Source organism: Parus major, chromosome 7, assembly GCF_001522545.3.
Source record: "Parus major isolate Abel chromosome 7, Parus_major1.1, whole genome shotgun sequence".
In the NCBI taxonomy this organism is placed as follows: domain Eukaryota; kingdom Metazoa; phylum Chordata; class Aves; order Passeriformes; family Paridae; genus Parus; species Parus major.
Window position 1 is genome coordinate 2,971,265 of NC_031776.1, and position 21,108 is coordinate 2,992,372.

Here is a 21,108-nt window from a genome sequence, read left to right on the forward strand (position 1 = left end):
TTCTAATCCATATCTCACAGCAAGAAATAAGTCATTTTCTTAGTTATTGGTTTTAAACCACGACACCAGTAAAATCCAGAGAGAACATGGATTTATTTAGACTTTATTTTAGTAGCCAACATCCACCAGTACAAATATTTTAGCAGAAGTTCCACAACTCCTGTCTTGTTTTAAAAAGTAATTAATAATCACATAAACATCTACTTTTCATGGATCTATATTATTACTGGAAATCCAATACTGATTTTCTTCCTTCTCACCCAGCAGGAAGATTTGAAGACAACTAATCTTGACATATTTTTAATGTCCCCAAGGAATGGAAAGTCAGGATTTTAATGATGGCTTCAGCTGGAACTCACCCTATGGCCTCGAGTCACCTCTCTGCTTATTTCCCTGGATGTAAATAATGGTATGGTTTCCCCAGCTTAGGCATTCCTTGGGAATCAGCTAAGATTTTCCTGCCCTTTGGGACCTGCAAATATGTGACCATAATAAACATTTCTCATTACTCATGCATGTTGTCTTGTACTAAATCCACAATGTGATTTAAGTTTACAACATGGAGTTCAAGCTACACTTCCTGTAAAGTTTTGTACTTCAAGCTTCATTTTACCCAGTGTTATGAAGATTTTGCTGTATCTTCCCCTTAACTGAATAGCTCTGCTTTAAATAGAATTTTTTCCTTGATAATTCACATTTTCAAATTGATTTTTAACAATTGGCTCTCTGGGAATTATAACAACGAGGTTTTAAGACTTTCCTGATCCTGAAAAATGTGTTATGGAATTGTAGCATAATTATAAATTTGGAGACTTGGGCACAGGCCTGGTTTTGATTTGAAGGATTAATAGCAGCTTGTCTCTCCAGTGCTCCTTGGAGGATTCCAAAGGGAATTCTCCTTTATCAAAATGGCAAGCATTTCCTGCTGTGCTGTCAGGTCAGACATTACAAACTACCCAAAAATGGTCCTTCCACATTTCCTCTGAGTTCTTCTACCTGCCTTCCAATTTCCTGGAGGACATTTGTCTTCTCTGAAAATAGATTAGCTCCACTTTTACTGGAATCAATTAAAAGTGGGATCTGGCCAGAAGAGCTCGTGTGGCTCATGTCCCAGAGAGCATCCAGACAAGTGTCATCTCCAGTGGGGTACCTGGACAAGGACTGGCTGCACACACTCACCCTGATTCAAACTGGGAAAATACAGCTCCATTCTGAAACTAAAAAACCTTTCAAAAGTGATGTTTTTTCAGAATTTGGTGTGGTGAAAAAAAAAAAAACAACAAACCTACAAATCTGCGAGTAAATATTGCATTTCAAAGTTGTCCATCACTTAAGGGAAAAGGAAGAAAAGGAAAATATGAATTTCAAGGGTGGCAGGTGAAGCCAGGCTAAACCCTGGGCTCTGATGGTACAAAGCAAAGAGTGAAACCAGTCCACTTGGCAAAATGTTAAATCATTGTTTTAGTGAAACTAGAGAAAAAAACCCCCAAAACACCACCAGCAGTTTAAAATCAACTTAACCATGTCTTGTACTGCACCCACTCAAGGTGAGGATTAATAAAACACAGGCAGTGCCATGGTTGCATGGTATCATTCCATGGTATCATTCCATGGTATCATTCCATGGTATCATTCCATGGTATCATTCCATGGTATCATTCCAAGGAAAGCTGATGAGGGGCTTCTAAGTAAAAAAAAAAAAATCCATTCCTGCTTGATTTCTTTAAATATTTACCCTAAATTTTGCAAAATTAAATGCTTCTTAGGAGAAGAAATGAAACTATAAACAGCAGGTACTAAGTGGAGAGAAGTCACAACAGAAGACAATTTTAATAGGGACTTCAGAGAAAAGAAGGATTTACTTATATAAACTAGTAATTAATGTCAGCTACATCTGACACTTGGGCAAAGAAGTGAAAATGGTCTTGTTGCAGAGAAGCAAAAGATGTCAACAGTTTTTTTTATTTAGAAATAAATAAAATAATATATTAACACCTCAGTAAGAGGACATTATCCTAGAGGTTGTTCAGGAGAATTAACAATAATCACGATTGGTCACTTCTAAAATTTGCATTTTAACAAATGCACCAAAGAAGACTGAGGGAAACACAAGTTTCAAAATTTTAAAATAAAATTTGATGATGGGGGAAATTTCAGTAAGTAGATAAAAATTGCCATGTTAATGGAAAAGGAAAAGAAATGAGTGATGGATCAACCAGAAATGGCTTCAATTCACAAACACTTCCTCACCCTGGGCTCTGCTGCAGGACAGCACAATTGCATTTCTTGCTGGCCTAATTCCATGTATTTTGTACTAATGAAAGGAAGTAGAGAAAAACAAAGAACTGGTCTAATGAGTGCAGAATGGATCAACTGGAGAAAACCAATTCTGACTGTTCTGACTGCTGCAACCAATTTCTCAGGCTCCAAGCATAAATAACAATGTTTGCATTTAACATTCGGTGTAGAGCATATGTCTGCAAAGCTAAACAACTGCCTGTGTTTACACCAGATATATGATGCTCACTTTGATTTGCATATCAGAGATCTGGCTGTAAATCTCTGATGATATTTACCACTGGATAATTGAAATTAATCCTGCCAAAATGACTTTGACAGTGCTGAATTTACAGTCTGAGAAAACATCCCTGCAACTGCCTGCTGCTAGAACATAACTGGCTGTATATTTTCAACCTGAGCTATGCTGCTGAATAAAATCCTGGCCACAAATTATAAACCTCTCCCTTTCTTCTCCAATTTCCATAATCATTAAGAAGTGGGGATAATTTTGAAGGTAGCAGATATGTCCCTGCTTTGCTGTTTGGTTTTGGTTTAAATTTTTCTAGCCATAGCAGGCACCTTTCTTCCCTGCACTCCCTGTCCCAATGTTACACCATTTTCTTTTTAATTTCCTTTAAAAGCAACCAATTATCCCAGCAGAAAGCATCAGGAAGTTCCAACAGCAGAACTCAGAGTCCCTCAAGTCCTTCAGTAACTCGGATCATGGCTCTGTCTCAGCTTGTGTCTGTGTTTCCAGGGAAAAAGGAAGAGGCTGGGATTTTTGCTTCTTTGCTTTCTCTTTTATTTCTTAAACTCAGCTTGTTCTTAAATAGAAAGTACATAAGTTGTCCTGAAGAACATAGTTTACTACAAAGCTACCTCACATTATCCTCCTGGTAGGAATGGTATTTGTGACTTGATATATGATTGAAACTTTCAGTATACACAGAAGAAAAACATTTGTGAATAATAAAAAATAAAACAAAAAACCCAGCAGTAATTTCATGTTCTAAGAAAATAAAATTCAAATATTTAGTAGGCAGAACTTTCATATCATTGGCAAAGAATTATGTAATTTATAAAAACTTCTGGCAATCTTTTCCTATTCAAGAGATGTTACATCTTGTATTCTTTGGACTCCAATAAGGACTTTGATGATTGTGCAAATTGCACCTTGGATTTGGGTGCTAAAAGATAGCAAATAGCCTCCCCAGTTTCTTAACACCAAGTTTACAACTACAGAGAAAGCTGTATATTTTCCAAAAGCAGCATTTATAGAAAAGTATGCTCCTAATGTATAAAAATGGAAATAAAAATACAATTGCCACCCACTACAGGAATGGATGTACTTTAATTCATAGCATTTATTTAAAACATACCTCTTTCAGAGAGGTGGCAGTGATAACTCTGATATCCTTCTTGCTTTTTCTTCCCCTGCAATCTGCTGCTTTCCAGGCCCATTCAATTTGAAAGCAGGCATCCATCCAAATACATAATATTTGGGAAGAAAGACAGCTCTCATTTACAAAATCTTAATTCCTTGTTAGTGGAAAGAATAAAACCACTAGATGAACTGTGATCACTGATTATTATCCTCCCACAAGAATGTTCCCTTGGGCTCTGTCCCTGCTCAGAGCTTGGCACCTGGAGAGGGAGAACACTGACCATGGCACCTGGATGAGCACCTGTTCCCTGGGGATGGGGAGAAAAATCTCTTTCCAAGCATCATGAGCCATGGAAAGCCTGCTCTGTGTCCTTGCTGTCACACAGCCCCAGCTTGTGGGGGGAGGCTGAGGGAGGGCACACAATCCTGTGGTGTTCTTCAGCCCAGCTGGTGGCACATTTCCAGGGGACACCCTGGGAACAGCTGGGATTTCAGCGCTGCACTCCCGGCCAGGTAAGCTCAGGAACCAGCACTGCTGAGCCCAAACTCCCTGCAGGCTCTTTAGCAGAGCAGCTCCAAATATAACAGCAGCAATTTAACAATCCAGTGGAAAACACCAGCTCATTAATCTGTCCATAGCCTTCCCTGATTCCCAAACCTTGCTGTACATCCTGCACAGGCTGATTTTTCACTTCAGTGAGCCAACGTGGGCATAAGGCCCAACTGCAGCTGAGTGCTCTGCAGAACCAGGATGGATTTAACTTGAAACAGCCACATCTTGTATCCAACCTCTGGTAGAGAATCTCTTCAAAAGGAAGATATTCTGTGTCATTTCTGCACAGCACTCATCTCATTCTAAGTGCCTACACCACACACAGCTCCACAAACTCACCTGAACCAACCACAGCAGAACTCACCTGGTTTTGCACTGAGGCAATGCAGCAGCAGCCAGCACTTGGCTTTTACTGGGAACACACCAAAAACCCAGCAGTCAGGACTCCCACAGGAGCTTTTTTTCCCCTCCCATACTCTGAATACACCCTATTTTAATCTAAATATGTCACATTTTTATACCACTTCCTGCTGCCTGTAGGCACTGAGATTTTGCATAAGTTTTGGTGTTCCAGTGGTTCTGCATGGATAGTCAGCCTTTCACTTCATGGCTGGGATGTCACAGCTCAGACTGGAGGCAGAAATGGAAGCTGCTGATGAGTGGGAGTGGGAGGCACCATGGGTTGGTGATGAAGGTTTGCTTTGATTCCCCTCACTACAAAAGTTTCCTCAGTAGAGAAAGCATCTTCATCTGTCTAAACAAAACCTTTGTCTATGCAAATTCAAACCCATTCTGACATAAAATTAAAGCTATTGTTAGTATTATTTCTTAAAGGTCATGAATATGCCACAAAGGATGATCAAGGCATCAGAAATATACAACAGGTTAGGAAAAGAGATAACAATACATTAGATTTTTGCTTTTTCCATTTCTAAGGAAAACACTGACCATTAATGCTCATTGCTGATACTAATGGTGGAAGAAGCATCATCTGTTCTCAGGACTGGCTGACCATTTCTGTTATAAAAGCCACCTCTCAGCTGGCTTGAACTTTGCCAAGAATTAACTAGATTTTTTTTCCCCCCCCCGAAAATAATTTGGAATAATTCATGAAAGGATAGGTTAGTTATCCCATTTTGAAAACAATATTTTTAGTATCATTTAATGCTTCCTCAATTCATGGTGTGAAAGCAAGACTGGAAATCCAATACTGACAGAGTTTTAATTAACTCTCAATGGAATCTGGATGAATTGCAACAGTTTGAGAAGTCTCCAATAAGAGCTCACTGCAACTGCAGTAGACTGGGAGGGATTTTAGGAAAAAGAAGCAGAAGAAGAAAATTTCCCTTGCTCTTTCAGTGAAGCTTCTTCCCCTGCAGTGGCCAACAATCATGAAGGGGTATTTCATCTCATTCAAATGCAAAGGAAGAAAAAGAAGGATAAGAAATGGAAAAATCCATTAGAACTGGATAATAAAGAACCAAGGGAAAGGCCTATAGGACTGGAAACTTCTCTGTGGCCTGATGACATTCAGCTGTTAAAAATCAGAGCTAGTACAGTAATTCAAGGGTCTACTTATGGAGAGATAGTTTGGAAAGAGATAAATCCATCCCATTTCTTTAAGGTGTAAGGTAATCAAAACTGAAGACACCTGGAGAGAGTTAAGGAAATAATAATTAACTGGTAAGCACAAATGCACTGATATTCTGAAAGCACCTTCATAAAAATGCATTTGCCTGGATAATAAAGAAGGTATATGTTGATTTATTAATCAAGAGTCACCTTGCTGAAACATAGATAATGACTAAAATAAATTTCCACTTGGCTAACCTTAAAGTGTGTTGTGTACTTATGAGCTTGAAATACTAACACAGGAAACTTACTGCAAGTTTTATTCAGTTACTTATTCAAATTACATATTGAGATTCCACAAAGCTCTTACCTTAAAAAAACAAAACCAGCAATGAGGAATAACGGATGCCAAGCAAAAGCAAATACTTTCTTTCTGGCGCTGTGTTAATTTAAGTCCTTCCTAGCTGCCTGTATCTAGTAAATCCCATCAGAGGCTGATTTTTCCAACCCTGCCTTTGATTTCCCTCTGTTCTCCGAGTGAACTCCAGGAATCGATGGGGAGCTAAAGCACATCCCTGGTTATTAACGAAGGTATCAATTAATGAAGGTACCTGTTAACATCCCAGACCTTGCTGGTGCCATCCATGGAGGCAGAGGCCACGAAGTCCCCGCAGGAGTGCCAGGAGCAGGCGCGCACGGCGCGGGAATGGCCCCGCAGGGTCAGGATGCAGCCGCGCCTCGACAGGTCCCAGATCCGCACCGTGGTGTCACCGCTCGACGTCACCAGCTGCGTGCCACTGCTCGGGGACAAAAACAGCTCTGAGACAGGAGAGGGGTGAGAAATGTCCAAGCAAAATAATTTAACTCTGTTTAGAAAGATGAGTTAAGTTGTTAAATTGTTGATTTTACCTAAAAATCCCTATTGATCTTTGGAAACGTTCATATATTTTACTGTGCACGGTTTTCTGACTTATCACACATTACATGGCCAGGAATTATTACACTATCAAAAGACAGGGAGATGGGAAGTAGCTATCCCCCACAGGAAAGTAAATATGGCTTTCAAATAAATTCCTACTTTTTGTAGTTTATTTATGAGTTCATCAGTAAAAACACGTAAGCCCAGAGGACTGCTTTCAAAATACAGCAAGATAGATTCAGGGAAGAATATTTTGTTATTTTCCAAATTCATACTATTTTCAACATATATTTATTTTTAAATGCATCCTAATTTTGTTTTTTCTAACCCTGTATAAACACTTCAACACATTCACCATCTCTTGGGGTCATTGATCCGTTACATAAATGAAAAATACAGAATTCATCTCAGATTTTTTTGGCCAAATCTCAATATAAACTGGTATAATTCTGTATCCTTTAAGCATGGACATATGGCTTCAGACTAAGAGTCCATCTGTAACATTTTATATAACTACTAGAAGATTCTTAATAAAATAATAAGAAAAAATATGTGCAGTGATTCTCTTGTTAAACCCTCCCAGACCTACCCTGTGGCTCAGGATTTTCTTTGTGCTTAAGAAAAATCCATATTTTTTTTTCTTTTCCCTATGAGTAATTGATTTTTGAACATATGCAAACCTTTGGCACCCACAATCTCTTATGTCAATGAATTCCAAAATTTAATTACGCCTTGTGTGGAAAGCACTTCTGGGGCCTTAAATACCTTTCTTCATTTTGTTTCATGCTTCTAATTCTACTGCTGTGATTAAAAGCAAACACTGAGTGCATTTTCACCATGTCTAAGTGTGCACCAGCCGTGGTGGGACAGGGCCCTGTCCTGTTCCCCTGGCACAATGAAATCATTCTTTGTGCAGATGCGATTCCAGCCCTTGCAGCACATTTCCCATCTCTCTCAGCACCTTTCAGCTGAAAGGGAAGGAACAGGAACCCAAGGAATGTACCCAAGGGCACTGTTTCCTGGTTTATTCTCTGTACATATAATTTAGTTACCATTTTGGGCACTGCTGTACTGAAATTTCCAGCAAACTGACCAGGGTGGCTCTGAGATCTCCCTCCTGGGTACTGATAATTAGACACATTCTCACCTATTACCTATTCCTTTCTTAGGTCCATCTCCTCCTATGTGCATTTGTGTTCAGCTGAGCTGATCTTCAGCTGCTGCTTCACCATCAAGGCAAGTGTTGAGACAGGAATCTTTTCCTGTAATTCTTCACATGCTCCTTTTCGCTGCCCTGATTACAGCAAACTCATCCACCTCACTCTCTTCCCCAGCTTCCAAAATCATATTAAAAACTTAGGTCCCAGCACTGATCCCTGTGGGACTAAGAAATTAATTTCTCCATTCTGAAAGTGGCATTTGATTCCTATCCTTTCACCTGGTTTTTAAACTCGTGAAATAAATTTCCTTTTTATTCAGGACAGTTCTGCTTCCTTGAGAGTTTTTCTCAAATGACCTCAAGAAGAATTTGATGAAAATCCAAGTATTGGAAATTCATGAACCTCCCTTGATCAAGTGCTCAATAAAGCCATCAGAGAATTCCCAAGGGATTTCTGAGGATTAATTTCCAAAGCCATGCTCACAGCTCCCATGGCTTCACTGCCATAAATATATCTATGTATCCTCTAATTTGGCTCTTTAATATCATTCCTATCAAGATATGAAAATTAGATCAATCCATCTAGAATGCCTTCATCCCAAAATTTTATAAAATATTGAAAAAATTTAATGCATCCCTCCCAGGAATAATGGAGGTTTTCATTTTCTAAGCAAAAATTTGCTTTGATTGTTTTCATACTAAAGAGAGACAAGAAACCAGGAAAAATGTTTGGGGATAATACACAAAAATACAGGTCAAAAATAGTTAAACTGTAGGTTTTCAGACCAATTTCTGCCATTATCTGAGCAACATCAATAAGATGACCTTGCCCTTAGGACTGAATAAACTCTTTTATTTGAATAATAGCAAAGGTCCTATCTCAGGCAGTAGAAATCCTTCTTCCAACTCTCTAGATATAAAACTGTGGGAACTGAAAACAGCTCAAGGGTTGATCCTAAGCACTATTGTAAAACTCTGAGTAAGAATACACTCAGAGATATTTAATTCACTGCTGCATTTTATTAAAAAAAAAAAAAAATAAAAAAGGAAGGTCTGGGACCTGTGGTGTCAACCCTTTTATGTTATATTCTCCCTTTCCTCCTTTTCCACCAAATTGCTTGGTAAAAGTAGCTACTACGACAGCTTGAAATATGTGCATCATTTACCTGATAGATCTTGAGGGGGAACTTGCCACTATGAAAGATCACCTACCCAAGATTTTGACTATTTTTAACACTTGGGATTTAGGTTGCTTTTTTTTTTTGGTGAAAATATCATTATAATATTCATTAAGGCAGTTACACCCCCATGCCTAAGACAAAGCTCTGAGAGATTAATCTCTCAACATTTTTTTATAAGGTTGCACAGGAATAGTCCTGAAGCTTTTGTCACTTTATACCAGAGCATAAAGGCTTGAAGTCTGAGTAGGGGTTTGGAGGAGACCCTAATTTTGTTGAGCTGTCAGGAATAAATGTGCTTTGTTAATGAAACACTTTCAGTTTTAATAAGCCAGATCTCTGTTCTGGAGATAGATAAAATTAGAGAAATGACAAATTATCATAGCCCTTATACACTTATAAAATAAGAGCTTAAAACAAATTCAGAGTCAGGTATAAAGTGGGACTGATGAAATCTGCAATTGATTCAGAGGGAAACATGCACTGCCACTGTTGTGAATCACAAAAAGAGATTTATGGCTTATGCATTTTTTAATATATAATCTGCAAAATGCTACACCAAGAACTGGTTTCTTGGGCTGAATTTCAAGAATACACCATGCAGGCAGTGATGAAAATCTTTCAGAAAACAGATGTGAGCAGGAAGGTAGTTCAAATGGATTCAATTTGGCAATCTGCAGCAGGAGAAGGAGTTACAAGTGAGGTTTAGCACTCCTTACTGATCAAAGGAGAAAAAATAGTGGAGATTGGAAACAGAAATGCAGTGGGAAGCAGTTTTAAGGGACAGATAACAGTGGAAGCAAGGACAAAAAATACTCAGGAAAAGAGGGACCCAGTGTCCCAGTCGCCTGCAGCACAAGTTCCCCAATATTCCCTGTGCAAAAAAAACCCAAAAAACAAAGCACAGGTCATTAAAGGACTGGGATGTGTGATTATCCATGTAGGAAGTGAATGGCAGCATTTCTGAGATGCACCAATGGTGCTGGTGGGGATGAGGGGCTGCACTCTGTGGTCAGGAAAGCTCAGCACACACCAGCATTCAGACCAGACACACACATAATGAAAAGGGAAGGGCCGTGTCAAGCCAAGTCAGACACCTAAATCAAAATGCTGCTATTAGGAAAAAGCCCTATCTACTTAATAGCTGATCAATACTGACACACTTTCTCTGATTTACAGCATTTTTCAGTCCTAGGAGATAAAAAGAAAAGCTCCAAGTTCTGAGGTAATGTTTTGTTACCCAGAGCTGCAAAATTTTTTTGCTGTGCTATTTTTCTTTATAAGACCATGTGGGGGGGAAGAAACAAATGTATCAGAAAAAACCAGCTGTATTTATGATTTAGTCTATCAATTTAACCATCACACAGTTCTCTATCATATGATTGATTTTTTTAAAAAAAAGGCATGCTGATTTTGATACAAAAAACATATGAAAATAGGACATTAGAACCTCAGCCATAATTCTCAGCAGCTGTATACATAAACTCCATTTGAATATAAGACAGATCACTAACAGGGAAAACTCAAAAAAAAATATCTGTGCAGTGTGCATATATCTAACTCAGAGGAGAATAAAACACTTTGTTTTTTAACAAATACATCAAAGAACTAGGCAAGAAGAAAAAGGTAAATCCTGTCTTGTTCTGTCACTTCAAATGCATTCACATATATGCAAATAATGCATATATGTGCATAAGAGTTTGCCAACTTTTAGAAATGTGGTGTTTTTGTAAAGCAGCACCTTTGTGCATGGTGCTCTGTGGATCCCAGAGAGTTGGGTTTGTATGGTCTTGTGTGCATTGTTTTTGGGGATTTTCTTTTTATACCTTCTAGCAGACCAAAGGACTAGATGGATGAAATATGCCTGTAGTGATTAAAGTATTTGTACAGAAGAATCTTTCCAAAACTCTAGGCAATGGAGAGCCCATAGCACCCAGAACCCTTGTCTTGCCTCGATGGATAGACCATTTTTAAACACATGAAATGCACATAAAGTTCCACCTTTCAGCTGATTTCTGGAATTCCTGACTGATATTGCAAACCTGCTCTTTCAGAAACAATTAGAGTGGAAAAAGCTTTGGAAATATTAATTCCACCTTCCACAAAAAGGGATGGAACATTGATTTCTCAAGCCTTAAATCTTTCCTCCCCTACATTCTAAACACACCCTGTGTCACTCCTAATGCCAGCTGAGAGAGTTCAAATACTGCTCCTGCTTCAAATAGTTCTGGACAATGGACCTAGATCTGAACCTCTGGCTGCTCCAGGGGATTGCTCAGGTTCCCTCTGAAGACCCTGTGGCCAAGGATAGATCTCAAAGCAAAACTAAGCCAAACACAACTTGTGTTCAAATTTTTTGTCCTAAGAAAAGCTGCAGCAAGAGGCAGCATCTGACTGGAGCTTAAACAATACAAGCATCAGCAACACAACAGCAAATTTAAACACAGAGTCCAAAACATTACAGGTGTAAGGGTCTTTCACCATGACAGCTGAAATACACTTTAAAATCGATATTCCAATCAGTTAATTGGAAAACTGATGTCTCTTTTATTTACCTCTGTTCATGCAATTATTCTAAAGCAAAATTCTAAAAGCCTCTATGTTATTTGCAGTATCAGCACGGGTTGACAGTAGGCACAGTAAAGTACAAGGGAAGAACTGCAAATACTGCTGAAGTTTACTTGAATTTTGGTGACATTTTCTGCTAGGTCAAAGAGGAAAGACAAAGAAAGAAAATGCCTAGGAAAAAAAGTTATTCCATGAGGAACAGAACTAATGAACACTGAATGCCTATGGAAGCATCTTTTGCCTACTTCCTTCATCATCTTAGCTGTTGATGAAATAAATATATCAAGAATTGATTGATCCTTTAGACTTTATCTTCCAATTTTTGCCAGAATTACCCTGTGAGTTAAAAGTTACCACAGAGAGTGGAAGAGAGCATAAGGAACATGTGCAAGGGAGCTGGGGGAAATATGTCCTTGTAAATCTAATTTACTTGGAAACAAGGTTAAAACCAGATATCCAGACAACTCCACTTAGGAAAGCAGACATTCACTAATGGAGTCCCACCTTTGGTTATGAGAGCTGTATTTAAACACTCCATTTTCCACTCTGTGTTGAAAACAATGTAAAGGATGGAAATGCCAAACATCAGTTCAGCTCTGCAGTCACTGCAACTCTTCTTTATTCTCCTGCTTGGTCACTGCCCTCATTTTCCTCTCACCAGAGAAGGTGAAAATTGGGATGAATCTGAAAAATGTTGGAGTCAATTTACTATTTAGAAAGTTCCCATTAAAATGATTGAAAAGACAATGGGTGATTTTCTGCTTCACCAGGCAGGATGCTTGCACAGCTCCTCTATCAAGGATGATGTGGATCCAACTCTCTGCAGGTCCAAAGGAAGATGGGACAAAGATTTGGAAGAGGAATACACCAAGAATTACATGGAAACAGCATCTGGCTCAAGAGATTTTGAAATAAGAAGTAGAGTTCAGACCAAACCTCACAAATACCTTTGCTATTCTGAGGCATCCCCTGGTACCCACTGCTGGGAACAGGATGATGGTCCAAAAAAATCTGACATGGGGAGCCATCCTTATGTTCTTAGTCTGTGTTTGAACAAAACACTCAGCAGCAAAGATTTAATTTCTAAGATTTTGTAACCTTGAAACAGACTTGAGATATAGTTCATGTTTTTATTGCTGGAGTTCTGAGACTCATAAATTATTTACAGTGAAACTTCTTATTAAGAACCCCTAGGTGTTTTTTGGATCTATGGCTCATTTTGGGTGTTGCTTTAATTATTCTGGTGGTCTATGTGTCTAAAACACATTTTATGTAGTAATTGTAATATGTTTCATTCTTCAGAATAATTTAAAACCAAATTTTACTCATTTTATTAATAGACATGAAATATCATTTTTTCAGAAGGTGAATGCCAGAATACTCAGCATCAGAAACACAAAAAAATACAAAAATACCTTTTATTTTCTCATTTATCATCAAAGGTGAGGAGAAAAAAAATTAAATTTCAAAAATAAAAACCTAATTATAAACTGACATTCTACAAGCCAAGGAAATGGTTCCAAAGGCAGGAAGCATGGCAGTAACCAGCAGATGGTGGATGGGCACATTGCTTTTTGTCAGGGAAGAAAAACACAACTATCCTGCAAAATCCTTTGCCATAAGGCTATTGGCTGGAAATCCTCAAATCCTGTCAATGTGTACTATGCCAAGTGCAAAATTTGAGGCAGTTTTTCATTCTACATTACCTGATTTGGAGATCTTTCTGTGATATTTCCTGCTCATACATTGACCTATTCCAGAAGTGTTTCCCCTTGTGCTGCCTGCCTGACAGCTGGATGTGACAGCAAGGGCAAACAGGAAAGCAAGGTTTTGCCACCAAACTGCTTCTGGATGGAGAGACACCAGGGTTAGGCATCACAAAAGTACCAAACTTATGTTTTAATGAAGTTCAGCTTCTCCATGAGAACTTCCTTGAGGCTACTTCTCACTTCAAGAGTGACAGTTTCACATCTGCAAATATTTAAATACAATGTGCCCCTAACTACCAGGAAGAGTCCTGGTATGGTGTGTATGAACTCGGAGGTAACAAATTCAAGCCATTTATTAACAAGTTTCAACTTAGCAAGTCCTCCATACTTTAAACCATCTTTCCTTTCTCAGTACTGGTACCAGAAGCTGCCGTGTCTGAACACACAGGGAAATCCTTTTTCACCTGAGGCCTTTCCCACTGCTTTTACCTGCACATCTTCCTGTGCCCAAATACCCCTTTTTGGCCAAAGTTCTGTCCCAGTCTGAACACAGGCTACAGTTCCACATTCAGGATCATTATAATGATTTTCAGTCATTTTGTTACAGTAATCAGACTTTTTGTTACAATAAGTTGTTATTTTCCAGATTGCTCCAATGCAGTTACAAACCACACAGACCCCACTCAGGCCTGCCCCACACCCCAAAAACTATTGAGTGTGATCCCATTCACTGCAGGTTAAACTCTTTGATGCATAAAAAATTACTTAGCTGCCACCCAGTATCATGTAATTAAGGTGGTTAAATGAGAATCTAAAATAATTTAGGTGCCTGGTAGAAGGCAGCTTTAGTACATGTAAAATTGACTTTTAGGAGGCTTGGGAAGCACACCAGGTAAGGAATAAAAATAAAAAGACAAAAGATAAACTAGTTACAATACTTGGAGACTAGATGTAGCAAAATATTTGTCAGCAAGACAGCAGGCACTACACAATGCAGGGCTCTAGGCAAAAATTAGACAGCAATGAATTCCCTTTTTACAATTATTTTGCATTAAAAAAAAGACGCCTTTTCTAAAAGTTTCCTGCCAATACATGTCTAGCACCCTACAGCAAAATCAGACACCTATTTAGCAAGGGGTAAGAGAATCCTGGCCTCCAGCTGGAAGCAGGGAGCTCATGGGAGCCTGGCCAGTGATATCTCCAACAATTGTGAAGGTTTCTTATGCTGAAGGCAAAAAGTGCTCCTGGGTCCAGTTGTGCCACCTTCCTGTAGCCTACTGCCAAGTAATTTTTCCTCCATTAACTTCAGGAGAAATAGCTATTTTTCCTGAAATCAAATATAATGAGTAAACATTGCAAAACAACCTCATTTTCCAGAAATGAGATCTGTTCTGTACCATTCCAACACTTTCTCTCAAACAATCCAGTGCAAGTTCAAGTCTTCCTGTAAATTGTTAAATTTTTAAAATAATGTATTTAGCCCATATAAAATCATGTATAGTACCAATCAATATCCATGATATACATTAAACACTGTGCCATTACAGTGTGATACTTCATCTCAACACCCATCCCATCCAGCTTGCTCATTTTTCCTCCACTGGAATGTCTCCAAACCCTCAAATTGTAATGAAGGGCTGTTGAAGTAGGGGAAAATGTAGTTTGGAAGGAGTTCAGATACATGAATTCCATGTACAGAACAGATTTATGACCTATATTAACAGTGATAATCCTGTGTCTCGGTGCCTCTGAAATGCAAAGTTGTGGCTCAGTCATTTTAAATCCATTATCATCCCCCAACGGTGGTCCAGTGATGTCTAATCACAATCAATAGCCAGTAATGAACCACAGTCATTAATCCCATTTGCATGTTTGTACAAAGCATCATTTTTAAGCTGTATATTCATAGGCAGAGAGAGTTCAGTGAGCGCACAGAGGTTTCGCAGCTGGTGGAAAGTTCTGCACTGAGATTTGATATCCCAGGCCCCTGGAAGGATATTTAACTCATTCTGTAATGGTCCTGACAGTGAAGGCCAAGAAAACACACAGGACAGTGCCTGAGCTCAGTGTTTGTGCTTGGGGCAGGTGATGATCTCTCTGAGCCGTGCCCTGGGGATACAGGGACACAGCTCGAGGACAGGGAGTGAGTTAATGGAGACAGTGATCAATAACAATCTAACTCCAAGAGTGGAGGAAGAATGGAAATGCTGAACATGAGCAGAATCCTGAGCTGATACAAGAGAAAGCAAAATAGAAAAATGAATATAAATTTCCACCCTTTCTCTGAAAGGCTTTGCATGAAACCTGAACTTTCATCCACGAGGCCATGCAGCCTAAACACTGACTGCTCAAGAGAGGGGACACAGAAAACCCTTCAAACCCTCCCAGGAAATCTAAACCATGGACACAAACACTGTGGCCTTCTCCCTCTGTTCCCCATTTCTTTTATATACACACTACTCAGACACAAAGGCAGTAACTACCACAAAATAAGAACTTGGTTCCACATCTCTCAGCAGTCAAACAAGTCCTGATGCTCATCCCCAGCTGGGCAACTTCTCCTGCCACCTGTGCTACTTCAACTGTTTTGTACCTGGAATTCCCCAAATTACTGTAGCCACAAAGCTTGAGGGGAAACACAGAAACACAATAAATGACTGTGCAATTCATATCTGGAGTTTGTGCTCCAGACAAAATCTTGTAAACACTTTAAATATTTGGGGGTTATTTCCAATTCAAGTATCTTAGATATTGCCTCAATTGAATTGCCATTCTCTAGTCAACTCTAACACTAATGTTTGTTATTTTAACAGCTGCACTTTAGGAAAGGCTCATTTTAACAATATAACAAACACAGATATCTCCTTAGCCACTCCACTAGAACCCTTGCAGCAGACCTGAGGGAAAATACAATTGCCTTTACTGCACAGAGGAAAGCAATAATGAACCGAGGATGTTAAAGGCATCAAGATTATAATTGCACTCAGAGAAAACATAACACAAGAGATTCTATTAAGAGAGATGTTTTGACGTGTATAACGACTCTGAACAGAGTGAGAGCAACACATCCAGGATCAGAGCAGTGAACTGAGACTCTCCAGCCCCGGAGAGATGGCAGCTCCCTCTGCAACTCCAGCTCCCCAGCACAAAATGCTGATGGAAGCCAGAAGAAAATCCAAACTACTCACAATCTGAACGCACCAAAGAGAACAACAGTTTTTTCTCACAGCCTAAATAAATGATCAGCAAAACTGAACTGCTTCTGGTGACTCCCAGGCAGCAAGAGCTTCAGGAACTGAAAATCAGGCAGTTGTGGAGAAAAAGAAACCCAGAGCTCCTTGTAGAGCAGGCAAATTTCTGCAAAACTTTCACAGAACACACTCATGGCTGCACTGAAGCTGAACTAATAGGTTTAGAAATATCCCATTTTATTGATACTCTATAAAGACACTTCAGCTGCTTATTCCTTTACCCTTTTCTATCAAAGTGGTGATCATATAGAAATTACTTTCTTTCAAGTAAACACCAAACCAAATTACCCACACAGCTGATCAGAAAGTTTCCTTGTAATTTCTAAGTCAAAACAATTACATCAAAATGGTGATTCTTAATAACTAAATAAGGTTTTGTGAGAAAAGAAAGATTAAATTTGATACCTTTTTCACATTTTGTGAAATTGATAATAACAGTGTCTTTTCAACGTACTATCAAATTGGTTTAAAGTCCCCCAAATTAAATATGTCTGTTTTCAGGTCTGAAATTCAGAAAATGGGAGAATGTAGCACACAAGATCATCACTTAAGAAAAATAATGTCACTTCTGTGTAAGCCAAGTATTCAGAACATTTGAAAACTATTTAACTTATGGGCAAGCATCACATTTAAATGATATATTATGAAGACAAGTTAATTAAATAAGTAATTAAATAATACTACACTAAGACTAACTAACTAACTAGATAATTTTTTATCCCCATTAGTATTTCTAATGTTTCCAATATCACACATTGTGGGTATGAAGACTGAGGTCTTTTTTAAGAGCCTTTAAAGAGATGTTTTACATCTGTGATGGAGAGGCTTCAAATTAATCAGTAGAAATGGCATTAGTTTATCAACAGATTTTCAATCACCAGTGTTGAAGTTCAAAGGGCAGCATTTATGACAATGGATTTTCTTCCTGTAGTTATTTTAAATATACATCTGAATTGCTCAACAGGAGGACTGCTGCTTCTGCCAAGCATTTCCTCCCTCTCCTGTCTCCAGCTGTTCTCAGCACTTCCCTCTGCTGCTGCTCACTGAATTATTGTAATGGAGATATTATTAGTGAATCACTGACTCAGAGTGGTCAGTATTTACACCAAGAAGGAAATACAAGCCAAAGGCAGTTTTTCATTCAAGCCTGGTCATTCTGGGTGAGAAGTGAAGCCTATTCAGTAACCACACTGTGGGATTGCACACTGTTTGCTTTCTAAAATCAATATAATGATAGACTCTTCAGGTTCCATGCAATAGGAACATTCTTTGGTCTTTCTATTGACAGGGAAAGCAACTTCTTTAAAGCAGAGGTGACATCCTTGGAGAACATTAATGGCCTAACTGTGAATGTTTCTGAAGGCAAACATTCCAGATGGCACGTGGGCTGCCACTACAACCACCTCAGAGACAGAAGATGAGAAGCACTGGGGTGAAGCACTGGGGTAAAGCACACAACTGAGGATTTGGCATCAAAGAAAATCTCCAGAAGTTTGGACATCTGCTGGGAACCCTGGCCTGTGTGAGAAAATTCTCCTCAGCATGGCAGGAATAGCAGGAAAAAGCCAACTCAGGAACAACAAATCAGGATCTAAATCTGTAGCAAAGTAAGAGTTGTTATCAGTCTATATTTTCCAGAAGTGCATTGCAGAACTGAGCTCTCTAAACAAAATGAGATAAAACCACTGTTTTTTCTTGAAATAGATACTCACCAATAGTTAACAGAGCTCTTTGAATTGAAAACATACTTTATGTATATATTTACATCTCCAAACCCCATGGAGAATAACCAACAGTTCCATATGCCAGAAGGGATTAGTATGGGAAGAAACATTTGGCTTGTGGGAGTGGGCGGAAAGGGAAAAATTTTAATCAAATCCATTACCTGGTTATTGATTTCTCTTTGCCAGACTGATCCTGTAGAATACTTATAAAGCCTTTGACATTGAGACATTTGGTCAAAGATATTGGATTAGACTAAGCAGAAGCTGAGCTTCTCATGTAATCTCTCATATTTCATTTATATGTGATTTATTCCTTTGTCCAGCAGAGGCTTTTTATTGATAAAAATAATGAGATTGAGAATCCCAAAGGAAATCTAATGCCCACCCAAACATTTTTCTGTGGTAAAAATAGTAGGCTTTGTAAGCTTGAGAGAGAATGATGTTAAGACTGTTTCCTTGTATAAAATGTATGAAGCTTATCAAAGATTTTGAAATAAATAAAGCTACTTTTGAAATTAAAATTTTGTTATACTTGAAAACACCAAGCACACAGTGAATACTGTACACTGGGGAACTGAATGAAAGACTTTTGAAATAGTTTTTTTTCCTTGCAGAAGAAATGAATACAACTTTTTTTCTTTTGACTGCTGTATTAGCTCAGGTTGATAAAACACCTTAACAAATGTCTCAACTGCTAAATATGATGTGTTACATAAAGCCAGTTAGATGACTGAAAATTAATCGTGCCACTCAAAAGAAGTTTCTTACCACTGGCAAATTTAATATATAATCTGGTAACTAAAGGCTTTATTGAACTATGCAGGAATTCAACATCCTCTAAAAAATTAAATCATTATGCCTTTTCATTAAATAAGTGTTCAAAAGTCCTAAGTAGAACATACAGACTATCTCATGTTTCTTTCATAGCTATCCATAGTAGTAAAAGGATAAATCAAACCCATCTGTTTCTGCAGCAAGACCTGAATTAGGTTTTAAAGACTATTTGAAAGCACAAATCAAAATAATTTTATTCCACTGATAGCCAACAGAGACCTTTGTGATTAACCCAAGTCTTACAACTCTTTTTTATGTTAATGCTTAGAGGGGAGTTGGTGGCTTTCAAGTCTCAGCCTTGTTTAACGTTTAGTGTGAAACTCAGCATTTACAACTCCAGGGCCAGCAGAGAAAGTGTTCTGTAGCTCACTGTTCATGAACCTTTTATTACCAGCAAGGTCCAAACCCCTTCCCTGGGAGGACTGTCGCTCTGGCTGGCTCAGTGGCCAGGCAGGAGGGTGAAGGTTGACATTCCCCTTCTCCTCCTCCTCCTCCTCCCTGGCTCCCAGGTGTGCACAGCAGCTCCCTGAGCAGCCTCCCCAACCAGGGCCAGTTCCGCCTTGCTTCAGCTCCTCGTTCTCCAGCTAAAAGGTGGAATTAATGGAAGCCTGTAATCTAAACACTGACTGATCATAAAACCACTTCCAAGATTTCTGTGTTATCCATAATGAATCCAGAAAGTGCAGGTAGCACATATCCCTGGGATGCATTGCACATCTCCTGCCCACCTGGGCAGCTCGTGCTCAGTACTCAGAACTGCTCCAGACTCCTCTAGAAGTACATGACCAGCTGGAAGTGCATTGTAGAGCCAAACACTGGGAATTATCTGGGAGGTCCAGGGCCTGTGTCAATTTTCTGAATTGGGCAATGTAGTGGTTTAGATCCACCAATTTGAGTTTCCCAGTCAATGCATCAAATAATGTGGTGGGTTTAGAACTGGCTAAAATCACCAGGGCACTTACTCATTTCTTGCTGTGAGATATGGATTAGGAGAAGGACAAAACAGACTTAAAAGATATAAAGAAACTTTTTTAACAGGACTACAAGAATAAGAAGCATCAGAATAAAACCTCCAGAACACCTTTCCTCCCCCTGCCCAACTTTTTTCTTTCCCAGCTTGTCTTGACAATGTAAAGACAAAACTTGGGATGTTAAAGCAGTAGCAACTATACAATAGTCTTTCATCAGTTCTTGCAGGGAGAGGAGTTTTCTCTTGCCATGCCATGGAGAATTCTCCACAAGAAACAGTTCTCTCATGGCTTTTCATTTCCATTAACAGCAGCTGCCCAGGAAGAGTTCTGCATTGTGACATTCCTCCCATTTTCACAGCCCTCCTAGAGGTGTGTCCATGGGCCATGAGCTCGTGGGGTACTATTTTAAGGATGAGTTGTTCATAGGGAAAGGTTCCCTTTATTTGTCTCTGTGATCATCTCTGGGAACAGAGATTTTCTTCTTCTCTCCCTGGGGGCAAAGGGTCTTCATCACTCTTATCTCTCTCTGTTCAAGCTTCTTATGGGATCACAGTTACTCTAACATCTGCTTGGCTTCATCAATTGATGCCTCTGCTCACATCTACAGTTTGAATACTTCATCCCCCCCCACTCTCTCATCAATTAAGGGAGATATTTCAGTGTATCATTGTCCATCTCCATGGCCCTACCAAAAGAGCTTTCAGCCCCATTCAGGATCTCCTCATTCTCCTTCCATCTGAGGCTTGAATCTTTCTTTACTGACCTTGGTGTTTTCATGTTGCCTTTCTACATGTCATCACTCTGTCCTTTTCTCTCTCTGGAGAGAGGAACAAGGTCTGCAAGTCTCATCTGTGTAGTGAAAGGGTTTGATCTCACCTAGTGCCACAGCAGTCACGGTGTTGGATTTCAGGCCGTGCTGGGTGCCTCCCTCTGCCCAGCAGCTGCTGGGGATGCTCCCCAGTATGCTGGGGAGGTGGTTTAGTGTCAGTGGATGTCAGCAGCCATG

General features: G+C 39.2%; 1 protein-coding gene across 3 annotated transcripts in view; it reads right to left on the reverse strand.

Annotated features, from left to right (window-relative positions):
* Positions 1-21,108, reverse strand: part of SPAG16 (sperm associated antigen 16) — a 359,993-nt gene that overhangs the window by 165,684 nt on the left and 173,201 nt on the right. For all 3 annotated transcript variants that reach the window (XM_033516153.1, XM_015635568.3, XM_033516152.1), the window contains exon 12: positions 6,401-6,586. In XM_033516153.1, coding sequence (XP_033372044.1) covers positions 6,401-6,586 — 186 coding nt within the window. The remainder of the gene's footprint in view (positions 1-6,400; positions 6,587-21,108) is intronic.